This window comes from Nyctereutes procyonoides, unplaced genomic scaffold (assembly GCF_905146905.1).
Source record: "Nyctereutes procyonoides isolate TBG_1078 unplaced genomic scaffold, NYPRO_anot_genome, whole genome shotgun sequence".
Lineage (NCBI taxonomy): Eukaryota > Metazoa > Chordata > Mammalia > Carnivora > Canidae > Nyctereutes > Nyctereutes procyonoides.
In genome coordinates this window covers 7,018,274-7,042,771 of record NW_026575131.1, presented here as the reverse complement: position 1 = coordinate 7,042,771, position 24,498 = coordinate 7,018,274, and the positions used below count along the sequence as shown (strand labels likewise).

The 24,498-nt window shown below is 40.2% G+C and overlaps 1 protein-coding gene across 5 annotated transcripts in view; it reads left to right on the top strand.

The window, feature by feature from the left end:
* ATG7 (autophagy related 7) overlaps window positions 1-24,498 on the top strand; it is a 234,381-nt gene that overhangs the window by 120,306 nt on the left and 89,577 nt on the right. For 2 of the 5 annotated variants that reach the window (XM_055343911.1, XM_055343909.1), the window contains one exon: window positions 21,886-22,471. The exons of 2 other annotated variants lie outside the window; for them this stretch is intronic. In XM_055343911.1, coding sequence (XP_055199886.1) covers window positions 21,886-22,059 — 174 coding nt within the window. In that variant the 3' untranslated portion in view covers window positions 22,060-22,471. Of the gene's footprint in view, window positions 1-21,885; window positions 22,472-24,498 lie in introns of those variants that run through there. One more of the 5 variants, XM_055343910.1, reaches the window with a different exon arrangement.

Here is a 24,498-nt window from a genome sequence, read left to right as displayed (position 1 = left end):
GATGTAAATAGTGCATTCTAATATCAAAAATATTTTTAGTCATTTATATATATTAAGTGCTCAGAGAGCACTTACTCCTGCCTGGGGGAGTAGGGATGTCAAAGAAAGCTTCACACAGAAGGGAACAAGTATTCCAGTTAAATTCTGAAATTTAATTTTTTTATTTAATTTTTTACTGAGCTATAATTGACATTCAACATTATATTAGTGTCAGGTGTTCAGTGTAAAATGATTTGATATTTGTATGTATTCCAAAATGACCATCACAGTAAGTCTAATTAACATCCATCACCAGTTAGTTTAAGGGATGAATAGACTGTCTTTAAAAATAAAAATGGGGAGGGAAAGGAGAGGGAAGGGGTGGAGGGCATTCTAAACGAATAAAGATCTCAGAGGCCAAGAGTCTTTACTGTGTTACTCAGAATCATGAGCACGTAGTTGGAACCAGAGTTATCTGAAGTCAGATAAGGTGGGTTTTTTAAATAACAGCTTTATTGTGTTCTAATTCACATACCATGAAATTTACCCTCTTAAAGTATTCAGTGGTTTTTAGTGTATTCACAGAGTTGTCATACTACTCTTACTTCTAAGTTTAGAACATTTTCATCGCCCAAAAAGAAACTCCATGCTCATTAACAGTCACTGCTCATTCTGCCTTCTTTCCAGGCCTGGAAACCACTACTGTACTTTCTGTCTCCATGGATTTGCCTATCCCAGACGTGTCATGTAAATGAAATCAAACAATATGTGGCCCATTGTGTCTGGTGTCTTTACCTAAGCATGATGTTTTCAAGGCTCATCAATGTTATAGCAAAATAATTATTTTTTCATTAAAGAAAGAAAAGTTTTGATGCTATTAAACAATCCCCTATCCTTTAACACCTGTGGTCTATCTCCCAAAATATAGACCCTTTCTAAAGGAAGAATGCAGAGCTGATCCTACTAGAACTATAAATCCCTTTCTTTTCATAGAAAGGAACACAGGAATAATGGATTCGAAGATATATTCTGAGACAATCACCCAGATTTTTCGCACCCACCTTTCTTCCATCATCAAATGGTCCCCAGATGATTGTCATTATTTTAGGCTAGTTTACTATTGTTATCACAGTGCTGTTGAGATTGAAATTAACAGACAAATCACCAGGTTGGTTTCTGTTGGAGGAGGGGTGAGGTGTAAGGTGCAGAATAGGGACTGTGAATGTGGTGATGGGGCCAAGGGAGGGGCAGACAGATCAAACTTACAAAGACGAGTTTATTTGGGGTAATGGTGATTTTGAGGTAATGGCATAAATGAATGGTATTAGAGATAGGATGGTGATAGAGCCTGGGGAAAAAGAGGGAGTCTGGTAGATGGATTTAGCTGGTAAAGAAAATTATCCTGTTTCACTGAGTGCAGTGAAGAGAAGCTATTGAGCTAGGATGCAATAAAGTATTTAAATGAGGAATGTGTGTGATAGGTTGACTGTCTTGAGTTGTAGCTTAAAAAATTAAAAATACTCCTCTCATAAATGTTTTTGCTAATGTTACGTCTCCTAAAGAAGAGGTCTTGGATGGAGACAGTCCTTAGTCTATAGTCCATCAATCTGCCAAATTATAGTTACATTCTACCCATAAGGGTATTAGAAGGCCCTATGGAGAAAAGCCCCCCACCCCTCTCAGCTTTTGCCCTCTTAAAATGTTGCTATCCAAATAGGAATTTTGCAAACTTCTGATCCTTACTTTTTAAGAATGGGTTTGGATACTTGGAGATTGACCAGAGTTCCCTGTTGCGTATCCCTGTCTGTTTATTCCAGTTGGAATAAAAGGAAATGGCCTTAAAGTTGACGAAGTACAAGATATCCAAGTCATGAAGCTGTTGAAGTGCTCACCAGATGCTTTTAAAACTGCTGAATTTGTTGAAGAAGGGCTCAGTGTAAATCAAACACACAAATTACTTAGCCATCTTTTCATAAAATTTGCTGTGACTTAATCTTTTTAGGGTTATTTTTCATCAAGTACCTGTTCACATGTACTGAATTAGTTCCAACTGTAGGTTCAACATTGTGCTGGGGGAAATGCCAAATAATTTTCAAACCCCATCTAGAGAGAAAAGACTGATTCATAAGAGAGGTAATAAAGCAAGCTATATCCTTGAGAAATTCAAATAACAAAATTTCATAACCCAATTTCCCCAAAACACTTTATTCTCATTTTTAAAGGTTTGCAAGTTACGTGACTCCAGGATTACTTTTAGGCTATGTTTTCTTCCCTTGCCTTGACTGTGTCATCAATATTTGATGCTGTGTCATGCAGTTACGATTTTAGGATTGCAGTTACAGCACTTCATTAATAGATTTTACATCTTTATCAAGTGTTTGCTAAGCAGAACTTTTTTCCTGCAGAATCAGAGATTAACGAATGATCATTAAAAAATAGTTGAATGCCAACAATAACAAAGATGTAAAATCATGAACAGGCTGGCAGAAATAAAGAAGGCTGAGCCGAAGGGTTGATTCTGAATTAAAACTCAGGTTCTGACTCATCTACTACAGAATTCAGAATTCTGGAAAATAAAGTGCCCATTTCTCTCATAGCAGGAAAGTCATATGAAAAACATTATAGTCATGTGATATGACTTCATTGGCATGACAATTTACTATTCAGCAAAGTAAATAACACAATTAACAAGTGTTTCTGCTGGGCCTTTTGCACTTACACTGAGTTTTTGGCCTCACCCCCTCACAGATGGTTTTGATTTGGTTCCTGTGGAATATTTTTTTGTTTTGTTTTGTATTTAACAACAGTCAGATATTTATGTACAGCTTCATCAAGAACCTCTGATGACAAATATGCTTTTGGAGGCCAGTAGAAGCTGTGGGAAACCCCCATGTCAGCACTTAGACCTGTTTCCAATGGAGAGAAATCGCTGTGGGGACTGACCTAGCCTGCTCATGAACCTAGTTTGCTTTTCCCACAGTCTTCTGCTAGCCCACTTCCAACCTGCAGTGGCCAATCCTCAGACTGTATCCTGCTTTGGTTTTTCCTTATGAAGCAATCCCTTGAGACACAGCCTTGGCCTTCTCTCCTAATTGAAGGAGAAAGGCAGAAATAGCAGGCAGAAAGCCATTTAATTCTTAGATTGGAAATGAGAGCCTGGTTTTTGAAATAAGGCTTGGCAGTATCCCTTCAGAACTCAGTTTATAAAATGAATCCCTTTTATTTGCTGTCAGAGTTATCTACATAGATTTGAGATGTTTAGATAAGTTGGTGTTGGAGAAGGATCCAATTGGAGGATAAACGATGAAGTTTGGGTAGAGTCCCCACCCTTCCGAAGAGCAGTCTTGGATGGTATAATCCATTTAGAGATCTATGGGGGAAAGAAGAAGAGAATCATAAATACTAAAAGAAGAGTTAAAATGGCAAATATTAAGAAATAGAATATGGGTACTGCATCCTTCTATAAATTTCAGTCCTTGTTCTCCTCATGTTCTCCTGAGTATTGGGATAAATATTCAAAACTTGAAAATTTTGTATATCAGTTTTATAAAGGAATTGAGCCATATTGAAATTCTTTTTAGTTCTAATAATCCAGTGGTTTTGTTTCAAATATAGCTGGTGGGACCAAGAAGAAAAGAGATGGCCAAATTTTTATGTCAAATGTTTTAAAATGTATCAAGATGATTACTTTTTATACATTTTATAACTATTCACTGTTATCTGTCCTATCTGGGTTGTCATGGCTAGAGGCATTTTTTTTTGTTGGATTCTTTAGAGATTTAGATCTATTTGAGCCATAACATAACATTTCTCATACCTTATGTTGATTGGTAAATGTAGCAGTATATATAAATTCAATATGATGTAAGCCAGCATCATAACTCACCTTATTGTCCAGCCTTGATGCCCTGGACTTTTGGCTTCTTTATAAACCTAAACCAAAGTTTCCCCACACCATAATCGAGTGTGTTCCTTGAATCTGCCACTCACAACCTCTTGGTACAGCTTCCAAAGATGATCTCGAAAGCCCTTAAGTAATGATAACATCTTCAGAATGTTGAATGTATAATATTCAAGCATTTTCTTTAAAAATAAACCACATTACACTATAATACTCGTAGAGTAAATGAGTAGCCTGAACCGTGACCTGGTCAGAGGCCTGAGTCCATATTACAGCTTCGCCAAATAACCAAGACTCAGCCATGTGCATTGTGTGGGGCAAAACCATGTGCAGGAGGTCTGTGGGGTCCTGCAGGAGCCTTGGGTCATTTGCCTGATTTCACTGAGTTTCATTTTCTTCATTTATAGAATGGGATCAATAATTCCTGCTCCTCACAACTGCTGTGAGCATTAAATAAGAAGGTATTTAACAAAAGAAAAGAGACAAATTGGAGTACATCAAAATTTAAAACTTTGTGCTTTAAATAGTTTTTTACAAGTCATATATCTGGTAAGGAACTGATATCTAGAACTTACTGGAAATTCTTTCAAAACTCAGTAATAGGGATCCCTGGGTGGCGCAGCGGTTTGGCGCCTGCCTTTGGCCCGGGGCGCGATCCTGGAGACCTGGGATCAAGTCCCACGTCAGGCTCCTGGTGCATGGAGCCTGCTTCTCCCTCTGCCTGTGTCTCTGCCTCTCTCTCTCTCTCTGTGTGTGTGTGATTATCATAAATAAATAAAAAAATTAAAAAAAAAAAAAGAATATTCAAAACTCAGTAATAAAAGGACATAAGCCCAATTAAAAACTGGGTGATGGATTTAAATAGACATGTCTCAAAAGAGGATATGCACATATCCAATAAGTACATGAAAGGAAGGTCAGCATCATTGGCCATCAGGGAAATGAAAATCAAAACCACTGAGACACTACTTTGTACCTACTAGGGTAGCTATAATCAAAAAGACAGCAATAAGTGTTGCCAAGGATGTGGAGAAACTGGAACCCTCATACATTGCTAGTAGGAATGTAAAATGGTGCAGCCACTTACAGTTCCTCAAAGAGTTAAACACAGAGTTACCATATTGCTCAGCAATTCCACCCCAAGGTATATAACCCAGAGAAATGAAAACATTTGTTCATACAAAAACATGCACACTGATGCTCGTAACAGCATTGTTTACTTGTATAATAGCCCCAAAGTAGAAACAACCCAGAGGTCCATCTAGTGAATGGATCAATAAAATGTGGGTGTTAGACTGGAAAACACTGGAATATTATTTGACAATAAAAAGAAAAGAACTACTGACATATATTATAACACAGATGAGCCTGCTAAGTGAAAGAAGCCAGTCACCAAAGGCTACATATTATAGGATTTCATTTACATGAAATGTCCAGAATTTAAAAATCCATATGGATCTCTTCTGGAGGTGATAAAATGTTCTAATCTTAGATTATGGTGATGCTTGCACAGCTGTGACTATACTGCAGCCACTGAGTTGTGCACTTTAAATGGGTGAATTGTATGGCATGTGAATTATATCTCAATAAAGGAGTTTAACCAAGAGAAGAGAAAGACAGCATGGAGCCCCAGTGCACATAGCTAGGACTCTGTGTGCTTCCTTCTTTCCTTTTCTCTCTCTGGCTTCTAAGGGCAGTGTTGATTTTCTGTTGTGACAGGCTGTCAGATCATGTTAGCTCATTGTTTGTAGAAATGAACTTTGTGTAAATATGATAGTGATTTTTGTTCCCATTTTTATTGTGCCTCCATTTTCCAGGACTTAGTCTCTGCTCACCTTATTTCACCCTGTCTTGCACTATGGCTAGTACATACACACAGCACATCACAAACACACCCACACATTTTCTCTTTTCCTGAACCATTTGAAAGCAAGTCCCACATACAATGATACCTCACCTCTAAATTTTTAGCATGAATCACCTAAGAATAGTTATTCTTTTCATATACGCAGAATACCATTATATCACAGAATAATGGACAGTAATTCCATCATGGCATCTAAAATCCAGTACGTATTCCTATTTTCCCAGTAGTCCACAAAATTTTAAAAGTACCTTTCAAACCATTATTTGCTTTTTTTTTCCCACAAGTTTGTAACTTTATACTTAAAAGGTTTTAAAAAATAAAAATTAAGGGGCACCTGGGTGGCTCAATGGTTTAACGTCTACCTTCAGCTCAGGTTGTGATCCCCAGGGTCCTAGGATTGAGTCCCACATCCAGCCCCCCACAGGGTGCCTGCTTCTCCCTCTTCCTATGTCTCTGCCTCTCTCTCTCTCTCATGAATAAATAAGTGTAATCTTTTAAAAATAAATAAAAATAAAAATTAAGTGTCAGTTACTTGGTATATAAGCTTGATCTTATCTCTAAACTCTTTAACACCCTGATTTCTAAAAGGAAAATACAGTTATCCTATTAGGTAGCATACCCCAGAGCTTCTGCTGCTTTAGACAGGCCTTTTCCTGGTGAGGTATCTCTAGGTATCACCTAGGCATCCTGGCCTGAGACAGCCATACCAACCAGCCCTGAGTAATGGGTGCCTCTTCATCCTCCCATGGGGATACCCAATGCCTAAGGCTTTTGAGGAGGTGATCACAAGACTGTGAAGGCTTTTTTCGATATTTTGTAAAGCCAAACAGAAATAAAACATTTAAGATGGGAGCTTACATTGATCTGTCAAGCTGGTTTTTCTGAATTCTGTTGTCTCAGAGTGGAATGGAATACTGGTTAGCCTGATCCAGCCAGAAGCTCTTTTTGACAGTTATATATGCCTTTGAATTATAAAAACAATTAGATAAAGTCGTGCATTTTGTTGGGTAGTAGCAGTTTTTCAAGATGTAGTCTGAGACAGAGAAATTGGGGGTTAGGGCAGCCCCGGTGGTGCAGCGGTTTAGTGCCGCCTGCAGCCCAGGGCGTGATCCTGGAGACCCTGGATCGAGTCCCATGTCAGGCTCTCTGCATAGTGCCTGCTTCTCTCTCTCTGTCTTCTGCCCCTCTCTCTCTCTCTCTCTCTCTCTCTCTCTCTCTCTCTCTCTCTGTGTGTGTGTGTGTGTGTGTCTCTATGAATAAATAAATAAAGTCTTTAAAAAAAAAAAAAAAGAAAGTGGGGGTTAGAGGAGAGCCCCTGGCCCAGGGCGCCACTGGCCCTGACTTCTTGACTGTATCAGCAATAGAGGGTCCTGGGGAGATGTTCCTGCAGTTTGCCCTGTGACCATTATTTCAGGGGCTATATTTTTACAGCTGACCCTTCTCATTTGCAAACATAACAGCTGCTATTTTGAATTTGGGAGGTTTCCATGTTTTGATACTGTAAAATTAAATTGACTCTTGGCTCTAAGATCTTAGTTTTGATCCATCTTGCTTTGCCATTAACTGTGGGACAGCAAGGAGAGAAGGGATGTGAGACATTTTAAGGTGTATATTGTTTTTAAATTAAGTATTATTGGTGTTTAATCATGGCTTCTGTCAATCAACAAATGTTGACCCCTTGTCAAGTTCATGGTGGTGTGGGGATTCAAAGAGGTACACACCAGGCCTTCAGGTGGCTGACGTGGCATAGTTAGGGTGGTAGAAGAGATGAGGCTGTGAGGCAGTAGGTGTGCACAGAGAGCTAGACACATGGTACAGTAAGTCCTGCAAGATTTCAAGAGCATAGGATACAGAGAGTGCTCCAGGCAAGAGTTAGATTTTGAACTGATCCTTGGAGGTTGGCTCTCCAAGTGTATGAGAGGAGAATGTGAGAAGGCATTCCAGAATGGGCCGTGGCACAGGAGCGTCTGAGATCACTGATGAAAAAAGTACCAAGAGAGACATAGCAATTAATACTGATTATGTTATCTGTATTTCTCATGGAACTTTTGTACCTAGCCTTTGATGCCCTAGACCTTACATTTTACAGCTCAGAGGAGTGAATGGATTTGCTAAGTTGACTGGACACTGTTAAATCTACACCTTCAGGTTTACAATATGCTTCATGTACCTGAGAGCAGACAGGAAGATACAGATGTGTTCTGCTTTACTAAGGGTGCCTCTGCTTTCAGATTGAGCAGTTTCAAAGAGTAGTTTACTTTTTGTTTCCTCCCAACTGCATTCTCGAATAGCATAATTTCTTTCACTGTTCCATCCTGGAGCCTGGTCAGCCAGCCTCTCTGTGCTTTCCTATTCTCGAACTGTCTTTAAGAACAGCCTGGCATCTTAAAATCTGTGGGAATGAGGTTTTACTCATTCATGATTCCATCTCCAGACTTAACCAATGGGAAAAGTGCAGATAAGAGACAACTTGTTTCTTCTGGGCCTTTACTTTTCTCCTAATTTGTAAAGAGAAATTAAAGGCTTGTCCCTATTTGTCTTTATTCAAGAATCTGGTTAAAAACAATCAGTGCTAAACTAGAAATATTTAGATTTTTATTGTCACAAAACAAAAGTCATTGAGTTTCTAATTACATGTATAGTAAACTGCTGTAGATTGATTTGTTTTTAATTATGCCACTAAACTTAAGGTCTTTGCATTTATCTTACTGTAATCTCAGGCATACCTGATTCTGCTTAGCATTTTATTAGAAAGTTTCAAAAATCTTCAAAAAGATTTTTGATATTTTATTTTCATAAAAGATACATATGTAACATTGATTATACTCTTTGTCAAACTAACAGTTCTAAGCATTGAATTGATGTTTTAAGCAGCAGTTCAGTACCAAGTTTTTAGAGATAAGTATTTCAACTTTCCAAACTCAAATATTGATTGGTTTATTTATACTCTGCTCCCTCCTTCCCCTTTCTCTTTTATTTTCACTAGAAAACATGTGGTATATAAAATAGAAAATATATAGTATATGAAAAGCTTATACTTTAATACCATGAATGCTAGGCTGAAATGATATTAAGCCTAGCTCCCTTTAGCCTTTAGCAGCATAGGCCTAGAAACATAGTGTTCTCATGGAAGGAAATACAGGCTTTGAGTCTTGAAGAGTAGGAGTTTGCCTGGTCCTGCCTCTAATTGCATCATTTCCTCTTGTCTGGGCTTTATCTGTAAAATGGGATAATATAAGCACCAGTTCCTGTAAGCTAACTGCAAATGAACCAAATGGAAAACTGCCATAGTTTTTTAAGTAAAATTTTTCTTGATATATCATAGGCCTTTGAACATGAATGTCTTGAATTAAACTTTAAACAATCATTAACCCTTAAAATAATTTGTATTAACTGGATCTTGAGTATCAAAGACATTAGCAACAGACAGTTTTGTTATACAAGAACCTGTAAAAAAACTACTTGATTTCAATTCAGGTATAAGAATACACATTAATTTTCAAATAAATCTGGGTAAAACCCCTTAATATGAAAAAGTTACAACTTCTCAATTAATTGTGATCTTTAAAAGAATATTCTTACCTATTCTGAAATTAACTCCTCAAAAGGACAGGTGAATAGCTTTGTCTCTCCCATGCTCCCATGTGTTCACTGTAGTTCTGTTGTGTGTACTTCTGTTCCCTTGCTCCGCCTTCTCCCCATTCCAGACTTGGTCAAGCTAGTCCTTCTGGTAAAGTCCTGTTTCCTTACCTATGGAGTCTCTCTGGTTCCTGCTGGTTCTTCCAATTCAAGTACCAACCTCCTCTGAGGAGTGGTTTCTGACTCTTTTCTTCCCAGTGCTGGGGTACACATGAGATTCTGTAAATGAAAGTCTGAAAGCACCATGTACATTTGGGGTGGTTTGTATTATTACTTGTGAGCAGAAGACTAACTGGATCCAAACAATGCTTTAAGGAAAATGAAAATGGTGAAGATCAAGAGATTTCTCCTCCTGCTTTTTTCTTTTATGTCTTAATATTTTCAAATGAGCTATCACATAAGCCAGAAGAAAGCATAAAGCATTATGTATACAAGAGAATGATTATCATATTCACATCCAGATCAAAAAAAATACAGTGTTTCCTTTCTCCCCTCTCATATTTGACTTCCTGGATCACAGCCCTCAAGGTAAATGCCCTACTAACTCTTGTTATATTTCCTTGCCTTTCTTGACAGTTTCAGTTGGGTGTATGAACAGTATAATTCACTTTGCCTGCGTGACTTTGACCTTGTATAAATGAAAATAAGCCTTATATGATCTTTTGTGTCTTGCTTCTTTTGCTCACCATTGTGTAGGTTACTCATGTTGTCGTGTGCAGCCAAAGTTTGTTCCTTTTCATTGCTATATTCTATTCTGTAGTTTACATATGGTGTAGTTTTCCAATTCTACTGTAGATGAATACCTGTAGCCCTTCCATATATATCGATCAATCTATCTATATGTCTATATCTGTCTATCTATATAGATCTATTTACCTATCTATCTCCTGGGCTACATGTGCAACATTTCTCTAGGTCAGTGTTTCTCAACCTTTTTTCCTTTATCACCTCTCCTAAGGAGAAGGCTTAATTAATTTTTTTTTAGGATTTTATTTATTCATGAGAGACACAGAGAGAGAGAATGGCAGAGACACAGGTGGAGGGAGGAGCAGGCTCCACGCAGGGAACCCGATGTGGGACTCGATCCCAGGATTCCAGGATCACACCTTGGGCGGAAGGCAGATGCTCAACCACTGAGCCACCCAGGGATCCCCACTTAATTAATTTTAAACTAAAAATTTTAAATTTAAATTAATTAATCCTAAAGAGTAGGGTTTTGTTGAGTAGAGCTGAGCTTTGTGGGGGGGCCACAAGCCATTGTGATAGCCCAAGATTTTTTCACCTATCAAAAATTAAATTTTGTTCTTTTGTGGGAATAATACTACCCCTATTGAAAATGCATGTACTAGGTTTTATAACTAAGATCAGAATTGTTGGGTCATGGAAAATGTGAATCTTCAACATTATTAGATCATGGCAAACTGTCTTTCAGAGCAATTATACCAATTTAAATGATTACTAGTAGTATATAGGAATTTCTGTGGCCGCATATCCTTGCCAAAATCCTGGTACTATGATATTTTAAAATGTTTCCCAATCTGTTAGATGTATAACAATATTACATTATGCTTTGTAAAAAAAAATGTGTAGTTTCTTAATTATCAGTGAGGTTAAACAGCTTGTGTTTATTACTTATTTGGATTCCTCTTCCCTGATGGTTTATTTCTCTATTTCAACTCTAAAAATTCTTGTATGTTCCACTTAGGTAACTCTTGTTAAAACACATCCTATTAAAATAGGGTGATCTAGTTACTCCCTTGAAAAACACAATGGAGCCCAGAGACCTGCATTCTAATCCCAGATGAGCTATTTGTCTTAGAGTCCCATATCTTTGGGACTTAGTGTCCTCATATACTAAATAAAGAAATTGGGTTAGAGAGGTGGTTCTCAACCCTGGCTGCCTATTAGAATTGTCTTTTCAGTAATACCGATGTTTAGAGCATACTTCTACTAGAAAGTCTGAGTCAATTGGATTAGAGATTCCTATATCCCTTCCAACCCAACATTGCATGATATTGATAAAATAGTTTTGAGTCATCCTTCTGTGTGTTCCCTAAATTAGTCCTGCCAGGGGACTATTTCTCTGTCAAACTATAATCTGTTTTTGTAAATGAGTTATAAAGAGGAGGAAACTTGGGGAGCCTGGGTGGCTCAGTTGTTTGAGAGTCCCACTCTTGGTTTCGGCTCAGGTCATTATCTCAGGATTGTGAGATTGAGCCCTGCATTAGGCCCTGTGCTCAGCGCTGAGTCTGCTTGAGATTCTCTCTGTGTCCTGCTTGCTTGTGCTTTCTTTCTCTTCTCAAATAAATAAATCTTTAAAAAAAAAAAAAAAAAGGAGGAAACTCCTTAAATTTAGTCCACAAAGGAAAGGTAGTGTCAGTGTTCAAAAAAAATTTTTTTTTGGTAGCTGATTTACATGCAACACTAAATAGAATTTCTTTCATTGACACCTGTCATGACAAAATACACATCCAAAGACAATGCTAAGAAATTGTAAATGAGCCTTAGAATGAGCATATGTCTGCTTATGGTGTCTGGGCTAAGTACAGCCTGATAAGGCTGAACTCATTAATTCCTGACATTTGGCTCTTTCTGTAAGATCCTATCCCATTGCCAGAAGCCAGACTTTCAATTCCAGTCAGACAAGGAGCTGTTCAGGCCTGGAACCAAGGCACAGAGTGAACCAGCTGTGCTCCAGGAAGAGTTGGTCAAAACCACTGCTCTCCTGGATTGCACTGTGGGTCAGTGGTTATTAGGGCTGAGAGGAGTACCACGAGAGGGCATTATACCATTCCATGTACTTCTGTGTGTCTTCAAAAGTTCCCCAAACAAAAAGTCTTTTTAAGAAACCCCTCTCCTGGTGTCCATGAGCCCCGTTTTCTTGTGCCCACCTGCCTCTCATAATGTGTGATTGCACACAATCAATATCTGGCACTTGTGTGGCACTTGTATTTTTCAGAGTGTTTGCTTGCATTTACTCAGTTGGTCATCATGGCAACCATTCAGAGAAATGCCTTTGGTAGCCACCTAGACCCTGGTTGTGATAGCAGAAACCAAAAGCTCAAATTGGCTTTAACATATATGAAGAATGTGTAGGTAGGCCATGGAATCTTGGCTTCAGGGACTCTACATAGAGGGGTTTAATGTCACAGCCATCTTTCTCTTTATTGCTCATCTTTATTCCCTCTTTGTTGGCACCATTTTCTCTCACCGCCAACAAGTTCTCTTTCTTTTCTGTTTAGCAAAAAACACATCCTCAGGCAGTTCCAAATCTTATTCTTCCTTTAGGAATATCTTCTCCAATGGCTCCAAAAGGAAACCCCTGGGACACAGACTGTGACTGACCAGGCTTGAGTCACATGCCTTCTCTGGACCACTTGCAATAGACAGGGCTGCACTGCTGTGATTGGACAGCCTGGGCCACAGGCAGGGTGTGGGGATTGGTGGCATCCCTCAGAACCGGGTGGTTAGTGGGAGAGCAGCATCGTCCTCCCCAAAGGAGGGCCTGATGTGGGTGTGGTAGGTGCAGGCATATATAGAGATATCCATTTTATTCTTAAGTCTGCTCTTTTGTCTATTCTCCTCCCTAAACAGTTCTGCTTTTCTATTAGCAATTTCACATCAGCAACTTTGTTGCAAATTTTGAAATTCAGCTCCCCAGATTTAACCCCAACCTCAGCTTACTCTGGTTTCTAAATTTACCTCATCTTCTCATCAGACCACAGATACCCTAAGAGCTCTTTATTCATTGAGTCCTTTACAAACTAGCTGCTCAGTCTCTCTCACAACCAGCCTCCAAAGGGAGAAAGAATTTTTCTCCCAGATTAAAGCACAAGGATTGTCCCTTGCTCTCTAGTACGCAAATGTCTAATTCTAGGTTAACACTCTGTTGTTCCTTCTCCCAAGTTCCCACATACCATGGTGAGGCCGCACCTCCTTGGGTGGGAAAGGGATGTGCTCTGGCTGCCTCTGCTGACCAAGTGTGGGCAGAGGAGCTGAGGATGGGGGCCAGTGTGCCACTTCATTGTTCAGTCCAGATGGTGACGGTCAGTAACTGTGTCGCTGCCTCAACACATGGGCCTTTACTCTCCTCTGCAGTCTAAAAAATTACTTACCATGCTGCAACTTGTTGATAAACCCAGATCTGTAATTAGGAACATAAACGACACAATACAGGCCTCGCACAAATGAACAGTTGTGGGGTATTATGGGCCCCTGTGGATTATTTGACTGAAGAAAAGGAGGGGGGGGGGAAGCTGGTTGCTGTTGAACAAATTGCTACCAGATGTAGATTTCAATAAACACCACACTGTTGTTCCTTTGCCCGAAGGTGCTATGAATTTCTTGAGGCAACAGAGCAATCAGTAAACTGGTGACTGTTCCAACATGAATGGAGCCTCCTGGTGTTCCCTGGTCCCGGGTGTTTGTCCACAAAATGCAAGGCAGACCAGGGGCCTCTCTCCCTACCTGACATTTTACAGGAAAGGAATATACTTAAAATGCAGCCACACATTCCTGTGGAACCTAAAAGAAGCCCGGAACTCTGGTTAGAATGTCACAAAAAGAAACCATCAGGGTTGGGAGAGGAGACTTTAGGAGTCTTTAGGAGACTAAGGATCGGTGGTTTTCCTTACAGATGTTACTTGTAATAACCATGGGAAGAACCTGCCTCAGTCAATAAATATGTGAGAACCTGCCTGTGCCACAGGAGGAAGAAAGGCCACTTTCCTTTTCTTCCCTGAACTTACAGATAAGAGGCAGAAGGGAATTCAAACAGTAGTTAAAAATAAAAATTAGCCTTCAGTGTCCTGCCAAGGAGTCCTGTGTGAACTTGCAACATGGAAGCAGCTTTTCCACCTTCACCAGCTGTTACATGGGCTGGCCAGCACATGAGCCTGAGAATTTGAGACTAGGAGGTCCTAGAGCCATCATACTACTTTGCTATACCTTGAAGGGAATGGGAAGGGACGGAGAGAGAGAGAGAGAGATGGAGAAGGAGACTAAGAGTTGGAGGGGGAGAGAATGTGATTGAATTTAGTTCAGTGTAACAGGCTTGTTACGTTCCATAGAATAGAGTTCCCTGAGCTTTCTCTTGGTTATGGCTAATAAAAACTTAAGCACCAAGTGTATGGTTGGCCTAAATCCAACATATGTGTCTGTGTCACTGTGTGGTTTTCTGATCCTCTTTTCAGTTAGATGTTGAGCTTCTTGAGGGCAAGGACCACTTTTCCCCCTTATTATTATTGACTAACAGCTGCTTTGCACATAAGGTATACATGGGTTGAATGCCCAAAAAGGCAGTTTTACATGAACAACACATCAGCTACTGAGACAGCATTTTTGTTTTGGATTGTATGTAGGAGCTTGAGGGGCATAGGAGCTAATCAGAAGTCCAGGGCTTGAAGTAAGCTCAGCAGCAGCAAGTTTGTATTTGTTCCTCAATTGACAAATCTCTGCCTTGAATTGAAGTCTGCAGGGGCTCCCCATCTCACAGGGTGGTCAGTCTTCTTTGGAAAGTGATGATATGATGGCTAACATCTGAGAACTTACTGTGTTCCAGATGTCATACTAAGCATTTATTTGGATTATCTCATTTAATCTTCACAACCACTTTGGAAAGGAAATTGAGGTGTATACAGGCTAAGTTGTCCAAGTTCATGTAGCTAGTAAGTGTTGGAGCCAAGTAGTTTGGCTCCAGAGCTTGTGTTCTTAACTACTGCTCTGTTGGGCCTGCCTATAGCTAGTTGTATCCCTCTTCTAAATGGCAGGCCTTTGTATGTTTGGCCATGGTTTTCACACCTCCCAAACTTCTGTTCTCCAGATTTTGCTTTGGTAAATCATCATAGTATATGGGTCCTACCTTATCTAGTCAGAAACCAGTTTTTGCCAAAGTTTGAAGACTCTCAGGGTCTAATTTCTAACAGCCAGACTCATAAGATATTGATGTATAAGTGAGGCTGTTTAATTTGTTTTGTCTGCCACTCCCCATGTGTACCTTGGGGAGACAGTTGGTAATCTGAAGATTTCATGATCGCTCCACTGGAGATCCTGCTAATTTCTGGACAGTAGCAGAGACATGAACAAATTCTTGCACAAATTCTGAGACTTTTCCAAAATCCACATGGACCCTGTTACTATCTATAAATAATATTTTAGAGTTATGTAGGTTGTAGCTTTCTTAATTAAAATGTATCTCCTGATATCACTCCTTTGTAATTTTGACTGAAGATGGAAATTCCCAATCTCTTCAACTGCTTTTCTAGTCTCTTCAGATGACTAACTTCCACACATGGTTGATTTCCTCCAGGGTATGTCAGTTCTTATTCATTCCATTCTGCAAAGCTAACCTTATTTTCAAGATCTGCAGAGAGACCTCTGTATATCCCCCCACCCTCGGATATGCTATATACAATCATTATTGCACAGGAAAATCCCAAATACCTTATTAGAAACTTGAGAAAAATATTCCTTTGATGCGTGTGTGTGTGTGTGTGCATGTATGTGTGTGTGCATGTGTGTGTATTTTAATTCCCTTATGGTTAACATACAGTGTAATTTAAATTTCAGGTGTAAAACATAATGATTCAACACTTCTATATATCACCCAGTGTGTATCACCAGGGGTACCTTCCTTAATCCCCATCACCTATTTAACCCATCTCCTACCCACTGCCCCTCTGGTAACCATTCATTTATTCTCTATTCCTTTGATTTTATTGGAAAGAAAAAGACAACCTGGGTGCATTTAAAAACACCCCCAAATTTCTGAGTCTTTGCCAAAGACAGAATCTTTTCAAAAGGGCAGGTCAGTTACAGGTGCTTGATTAAATAGGAATAAAGTAGACATCTGTAGGCCTGGTCAGCACATGAGATGGAGTACTGGGCACCATCTACCCAGTAGAGGTGAACCCAAAGGCAAGTGATGGACATTTTGGCCTGAGTATCTCACTGGTACAAAAGCCGGCTAATATGTATGTGGCTATTGTGCCCAAGAGGAAACACTGAGAGTTCTGGGCTCAGCAATTGTTTGTTGTTGAACTGTGAGTAACTAGAAGGCAGGCATTAGATTTTACTTAAGCCTGTGATTCCAGCACCTAGTGTGAGAGCTCATACATAGAAAATACAATAAGGGGTCTTTTTAAAAAAATGAATGATATCCAATTTATATAAAATATCCAGAATAGGCAAATCTATAGAGACATAAAGTAGATTGATAGTTGCCAGGAGCTGGTAGGGGTGGTGAGTTAGGAAGAAAGGGAGCATTGGGGCAAAATAGGGGAATAACTCCTAATAGGTGCTGGGTTTCTTTTGGAGATGATGAAATGTCCTGGAATTCTATCGTGATGATGGTTGCACAACTCTGTGAATATACTAAAATCACTGGATTACACACTAAATGAGTGAATTGTATGTTATGTGAATTATTTATCTCAATAAACTTCATTTAAAAATGAATGGGAAAGTGAAATTCATTAAAAAACCCACTAGACATGAATTAAACTATAGTAGGGAAAAGACTAGAGGCATTCTGAAAAGCAAATTAATTTATGCCAGTTTGATCTACTAGAGTCCTTTGGAGTTAGCCCTTGAGGACTGGAGAATCAGCTAACTAGCTTGAGATCCATAATAAAAAGTGTTTTGAAGTTAAGTCACTTTAGGGTTGAGAATTTGTTAAGATTGGGGGACTGAGGTTTACAGGGTAGTCAAAGAGCTGAACACTTTATTGGAACAGTAAGAATTGCAGATATTAGTGTTCAGACCCATTCTGTTTAGTATTTTTTATGCACAGTAAATCTCCAAGTTACCAATAATATTCCACAGTTCGCCAGCATTCAGTAAGCACCTACTCTGTGCCAGTTGGCAAACCAAAGGAGGCCCAGTTCTTGCGTGCTGGAAGTGCATGGTTTTCCCGGGCTGCCGCAGGCACAGTTCCAGTCTGGTAGGGGACAGGCCCACTAAATGCCAAACTGAGCAATCCGGGAAAACCACAGATGATATTGCAAACAGCCTCTCCTTTTTTACCAAGCATGGAATATCTGCAGCTCTGTCTACTATGCCTCGAGAGCCATACTCCAATGAGAAGATTCACTGTACAGTAGAAGTAGGGGTGGTCACTTTGATGTTGAAGGGGCTCAGAGGTCTCTGGATTCCCAGGGGAGAGCAGAGAGAGTCATGGGACTTCTTGTCATGGGGCCCAAGCACTGGATGTCCCTGAAGTGCAGAAAGTCCTGTCCACGAGCTTTATTAACATTTTTTTCTGCCAAGAAATAAGCCAAGAAGTTTCAGAGTAATCCAGAATCATCCTCACAAAAGATAATACCAGAAAACTCAGAGGGATAAAAAGATATGCTTGCTAAAAAAGACTATTTCCCAGCTTCGGCTGGCCCTTAGAGCCAACAAAAGCAAAGGCTCATCAGTATTTAATGAGAGAGAGGGAACAGCTAGAAAGGGGTGGAGAAGTAGACAGAAGGAGGCTATTTAAAAGGCCCTAAAGTGCTGCAGCTGTTTTGGCTAATTTTTCTCATTTCAGTGATGTTCCAAGCTCTTTGTCTTCTCTGTGGAGTGAATTTCATTTGTCTCTCTCGTGAGTCATCCTGCCCACAAATAATCTCTCTTGGAGTAGCCCTTATGAAAATAGACAATTCATATTGCATTGTGTGAACTGGCAGTTGTGTGTCCCTTCCTTGGGTGGGCTGCACTGCGTCTGCTCTGCCTGCATCCACATATGTCAGGACTTCTAAGGTCTAGCACACCCTTGGTGTGCTCAGTGACAAGGGGGCACAGAAGGAGACATCTGGACTCTCAGATTGAGTCAGGCTGCAGACAGCAGGCCCTGGTCAATTGATGGCTCCCTCCTTAATGTTTTAGATTTCATAGACGTAACCTTGCCCACAAGGGTTTTAGGGTAATTATCTGTGGAAAAGTAAACATCAAAGGAAATTCTGTGTAAGTAAACACTGTCATTTCAACTTAGATGTCATTGCAAATTGAGCTTTACCTTTTAGATAGTATTTTCTTTATCTGACCAGCAGATCTGACCAACCAGCACTTTTCTTTAAGGTTTCCTAGGTAGGGGGCAGCCCCGGTGGTGCAGCGGTTTGGCGCCGCCTACAGCCCAGGGCGTGATCCTGGAGACCCTGGATCGAGTCCCACATCAGGCTCTCTGTATGATGCCTGCTTCTCCCTCTGCCTGTGTCTCTGCCTCTCTCCGTCTCTATGAATAAATAAATAAAATATTAAAAAAAAATATTTCCTAGGTAGGGCAGCCCGGATGGCTTGACAGTTTAGCGCTGCCTTCAGTCCAGGGTGTGATCCTAGGGACCCGGGATCGAGTCCTACATCAGGCTCCCTGCATGGAGCCTCCTTCTCCCTCTGCCTGTGTCTCTGCCTCTCTGTCTCTGTCATGAATAAATAAATAAAATCTTAAAAAAAAAAAAGATTTCCCTAGGGAGATGCTGAGCTCTTTAGAGACTACAATGGATGGCTATTGTGTTTGCTGCTTAGCAAAATTACTCTTCCCTAATGATCACCTTGGTTTTATTCTGAGAGACTATCTAGGACATTACTTTAATTCCGTGTGTTTGTCTGGTGAAGTTGGCTCCACCCTTGGCTTAGTGTTGCAGCATGTAATTGTGGTCAAGTCAGTCAATACATCATATTTCCATGGGTGTGATGATTGGTGCAGAACTGGGCATCTGACCCAGTCATGACCAATGAGATCTAATGAGCCTTTGGCTAGGAGGCTGGGGTCAGGGCTTGGAGCTTTGCCAGTGTGAGCTCTGGGCTGGGGCAGCTCTCTAGCAATTATGAGTAGAGAGCCAATTTGAGCATGAAGACCACACATGGAAAAGAGCCAACTCTAACTGAGGAGGGAGAGGGTGAGGATGAGGATGGTCATGGTGTTATCCTCTAAGCCCTCAGCCAAGTTCCCTGAAGGCACCATTATCCTGGTCTTTCCAGGCGCATGAGCCAAAAAGTTCCCATTTGGCTTGAGTTAATCAGGGTCAAGTTTGCTGTCCCTTGCATGAGTTTTAACTCATTCAGGGGCAGCGTTTTACTCATATCTAACGTCTAGCAGAGTGCCTAGCATGTAGAGGAAGCTCAGTATGTGTTTATTTATGCACAAATTTTCTTTCAGTTGAACAGATACGAGGAACAAATGTATTGTTCTGACTGCACTGTCCAATATGGCAGCCACAGGCCACATGTGGCTCTTTAAATTTCAGTTAATGAAAATTAAACAATAAAAACTCCAGTTCCTAAATCATGCCATCCACAAAGCAAGTGTTCAATGCTCCTTTCCTGGACAGTGCAGATACAGAACGCTTCTATAATTGCACAAAGTTCTATTGGAAAGTGCTACTGTAGAGAATACAAACATATGTAAGATTCAGACCATAATTCTAGGATGCTGTATTTTTGCAGATGTTTGTTTTGAAATGATCGATAGCACAACATACAGAACAATAGTCTGGCTTACTTGAAAGGAGTGATTTATGAAAGGTCAACTTTTATTTCTCTCGTGTATAATGATTTATATACAAATTCTAACACAGTAGTATAATGAAAAAAATTACCATATGGAGCCACACATTATACAAAATGAAGTGTGTATAAATGTTCTTTCATGCAAGAGCAACTAGCGTTTCCTAGACCTGGAAACTGAAGATACTTAAAATGCCTTGTTGACTTCTGGAGCCTTTTCGGGAAATAAGTCATTGATTTTTAAGTGGGCTGTCACTGGAGAGGTAAAGTCCTAAAATTTCTCACAGAGCTCATTCCTTCTCCTTACCCAGTAAGACTTGCATGTGCCAAACCATAATGATGGCCATACTAAAGTACCCTGTTCCAGAGAAATCAGTTTCTGGCAGGTGGCTCTCAGACACCCAGTGATCCTCTTTAGCTCTTTGATGTCCCACATCCAACTCTTCAGCATCCCCTCCCACAGAGTAGGGGGTCTGAAGCAGATTCTGACTTCGGCATTACTCATTTTGAAGAGGAGTGGAAGCAGCCTCCCAGCCAGCCATTCCTTACTCCAATGGCACCCATTTCCCCTGACAGCTGTGGGAGAGGCTGACAGGTTGTCAGCATGCTGCTTCTTGTTGACCTGGAAGCCAGCAGCACTCACAGAGCTGAATGGATTCGGCCCTCACCAGAGGCTGTCGTCTGCCCCTCTGATTTCACCCATGCTGAAACCAACTATGTTTTCTTTTTTTAATATTTATTTGTTTATTTGAGAGAGACAGAGAGAGATATAAAGAAAGAGAGAGCAGGGGGGAGGGGAAGAGGGAAGAGGAAAAGACAGTCTTAAGCAGACTCCGTGCTGAGCACAGAGTCCAACACGGGGCTCAGTCTCATGACCCTGATATCAGGACCTGAGCCCAAACCAAAAGTCAAATGCTTAACTGACTGAGCCACCCAGGTGCCCCACAACTATATTTTCAGCTTCGTGTCCCCAGTTCTCCCACTGAAGGCTCCCACCTTAACCAAATTTGTTTACTCAAAGACCAGAGCATCTCTGTCCTTTGGCTTGTACTATGTTCCTATCCATCCACCCTGCCTCCAGTAAATGTTTTCTCCTCAAAACTTAAATACCTCTTTCAAATCATCCAAGCCAGAAATTCTCTATCCCTCTTTTGAGTCTCTACAGCATTGTGTGTACTGTTGTGTTTTTTATAACAGCTTTATTGAGATGTAATTCACATACCCTGCAGTTCACCCTTTTAAAATATACACTTTAACTTTTTAAATATATTCAGAGTTGTTTTTGAAAGATTTTTATGTATTTATTTATTCATGAGAGACACAGAGGCAGAGCCATAGGCAGAGAGAGAAACAGGCTCCTGCCTGCAGGCAACCCTATGCAGAACTCGATCCCAGAACCCCGGGATCACAACCTGAGCCGAAGGCAGACACTCAACTACTGAGCCAGTCAGGTGTCCCTGATATATTCAGTTAAGTAACTGTCACCATGATCTGTTTAGAATATTTTCATTGCCCCAAAAAGAGAGCCTGTACTCCTCAGCAGTCAGCCCTCATTTCCTCTGAGCTCCATAAGTAATGACTGATCTGTCTATATCTATAGATTTGCATTTTCTGGGCAGGTCATATAAATGGAATCCTACAACATGTGGTCTTTTGTGACTGACTTCTTCAACTTAGCATAATGTTTTCAGGGGTCATCCATGTTGTACCATGTGTCAGTACTTCATTTCTTTTTAAGGCCAGGTAATATTACATTATTTGGATAGACTACGTTTTGCTGAGCCATTGGTCAGCTGATGGACATTCAGGTTGCTTCCATTGGAGACTTATGGACAGTGCTGCTATGAACATTTGTGTACAAGCTGTTATGTGAACATACATTTTCAGTTCTCTTGGGTACATATGTAGTAGGAGTAAAATTGCTGGGTTAATGGTAATTCTGTGTTTTGTACCTGTTTTGGGGGACATCATTATATATTCTGATTTTTTTTTAAATTTTATTTATTTATGATAGGCACACAGTGAGAGAGAGAGAGAGAAGCAGAGACATAGGCAGAGGGAGAAGCAGGCTCCATGCACCGGGAGCCCGACGTGGGATTCGATCCCGGGTCTCCAGGGTCACGGCCTGGGCCAAAGGCAGGCGCCAAACCACTGCGCCACCCAGGGATCCCTATATTCTGATATTTAAATCCCATGGCATTTTATTATCATTATCTTGCCTAACTTACGAAATTTAAACCTTTGAGGGCAGGAAAAAAAAGCCTTTTTTTTTTCCCCCTTTCTACTCCACCTAGTACCTACCATCATATCTACCTAACAAAAAAACACGGTCACTGTTAGGACAGGGAAATATAATGGAAAGTAGAAAATAGTGGCATTCTCTTCCTTGGTTGAGCCTAATTTATGTTGCTCCTTTCTGTTAGTGCTACATGTATATTCTTTTCTAAAGTGTTTGGTCTCCCCGAGCCCCAGCTATTAGAGGTGAATGACCTGCAAGTGCAGATGATCAATGTACAATACCTACAGGTTTGTATATTCTGAGGGAGATGTACTTTGAGGCACAAGGAAAAGACAGCTTCAAACTTGTCTCCTTGCAGACAACACTGTGCACTGTTCTCTGCTGCCAAGAAAGGTCAGCATTTGTGGGGGTAATAATGCACCTCCACGAAGCAGGGCTTCACAAGGCCTTTATTCATCTATCATTGTTAATTAAAACGTTTAAAGACATAATAAAAGCCATTAAAAGAAAAAGATACCGTTCTACTTTTTCTGCCCTGATCAGACCCTAAGAAAACAGCTTTCACAAAGGAGAGAAAGGATGCCAAGTTTATAAAACAGAGGCCCTGCATCTGTCTTTAGGTCCACCTTGAAAGGGTAAGATCAGAAGTATTTTTTTTTCCCAAACTCTTGCTGGCAGGAAGAACTAGACTAGGACAGCATTGTCAGGAGCAGATGCTTTTCTCAGTTGGTGAAATCACTACGTGTGATAAGCAGCTGCTCTGGAGCAAGGAGCGCAACACCTCTGTCGGATTCTCTTGCAGCAGATGGTAGCTGTAGGTGATGATGAACATAAGATGGAAGGCTGTGCTTCCCAGGCTGAAAGGAAAAGTGCGAACCAAAGAGGAGTGCCTCTTATTGGGACATAATTGGTCTTTTGTGAGCCCTTATAAAGAATTCTAACAGTACCTAAAATAATTGATCACCCAGGAGTTAAGTCAGTGCTAAATGAAAGCAAGAGTGTACTTTGTTTTGCTCTCCCGAGTGGGGAGACCAGGGTTCTAGCACATACAATAAGGATTTCCAGTTGCATAGTATCTAATAAGCACATAGTAACTATCCTAGTGTGGAGATGATAGATAAATTTGTGTGTCTCTCTTATCATTTGCTCATGGCCACATGGAGGATTCTCTTGGGAAGGATTTTTGAGGCCAATTTCAGGCTCAGCAGGGAAGATGATCATATATTGAATTAGCGGTGTCTGTCATGAACACCTAAGAGATTCAGAAGTAGCACGTGTGTTCAGTAGTTGCCCTAGACCTTGAGCTCCTCAATAACAAGGTAGTCTAGTCTCTGGACCTGGCAAAGAGTAAATCAGCAGTAGGTGTATATTGGTTGAATCAGTGATTTGATTTCCTAGTTTTGGAATTAGCCCATAATTCTAAGTAAATGACACATGTTAAATGCCTTAACAGTAAATGAATTTTTTGCAACAGAAGTATTTCCCAGAGAACTTTGATTATCATGGAGCTTTTGCCTTGATGTTTTCAAAATAGCTTTCCATTTTGCTACAGTGAAATAATACATTTCAAGAGTTTCCACTTAAATTGGCTACTCAAAGCAGATTTTCTCATTTTCTATTTCAGTGGCCTAGAGTGGCACGTTGGTATTTTAGAAGGAACACCAGGCTAGAATTCAGGTTTGGATTTTACTTACAGCACTTTGCAGCTATAAGCTAATCACTTCTCCACTCTGGGTCTCTGCCCTCCAAAAATATCACAGAACTGAAGTTCCATTAGCTCTTTGGCTCTGTGAACCAGGGTAGAAGATGAAAAAGAGAATGGGTTTCAACAAGATAAGCTTTCTCTCTTTAGCCTAGCTGATTGTTTCTCTGACTTCAGCTTCACTTTCTATCCTAAGAGCAGTGATCTCAGGCTAAGGAGGAGGAATGACATTTTTAATTATGATCACTTACAGTAAAGTGTCAACGCAACGAAAGCATTTCCGATATCTCTACAGAATAGGTTTGCCCTATATTCCAAGATGATTGTGGTACATGTGATACATAAAAATGTATCATCTCAGACACATGTCTTGGCTGACATTCACCAAGAATCTGACAAATAAATGTTTTTATATTTATGTACATTCTGCCTGTTAAAAAATGTATATATAAGAAAGTTATACTCAATACCATAGAAATAATTAAACCTAAAAACCTTTAGAGTAAGAAAGGACAAGAGCCAAGTTTACTTTTTTTTAAATATATATCATTATTTTAGGATACTTAAAACTACGGAAAGCTTCCAAAGTTGAACATGAAATGTAGCTTCATGGTTCCTGGCAGCCAAGGCAAAGGGGGAGGTAATGGGCTACCTTGTTCTCCTTGTCTGACAATAGCCAGTGTAAT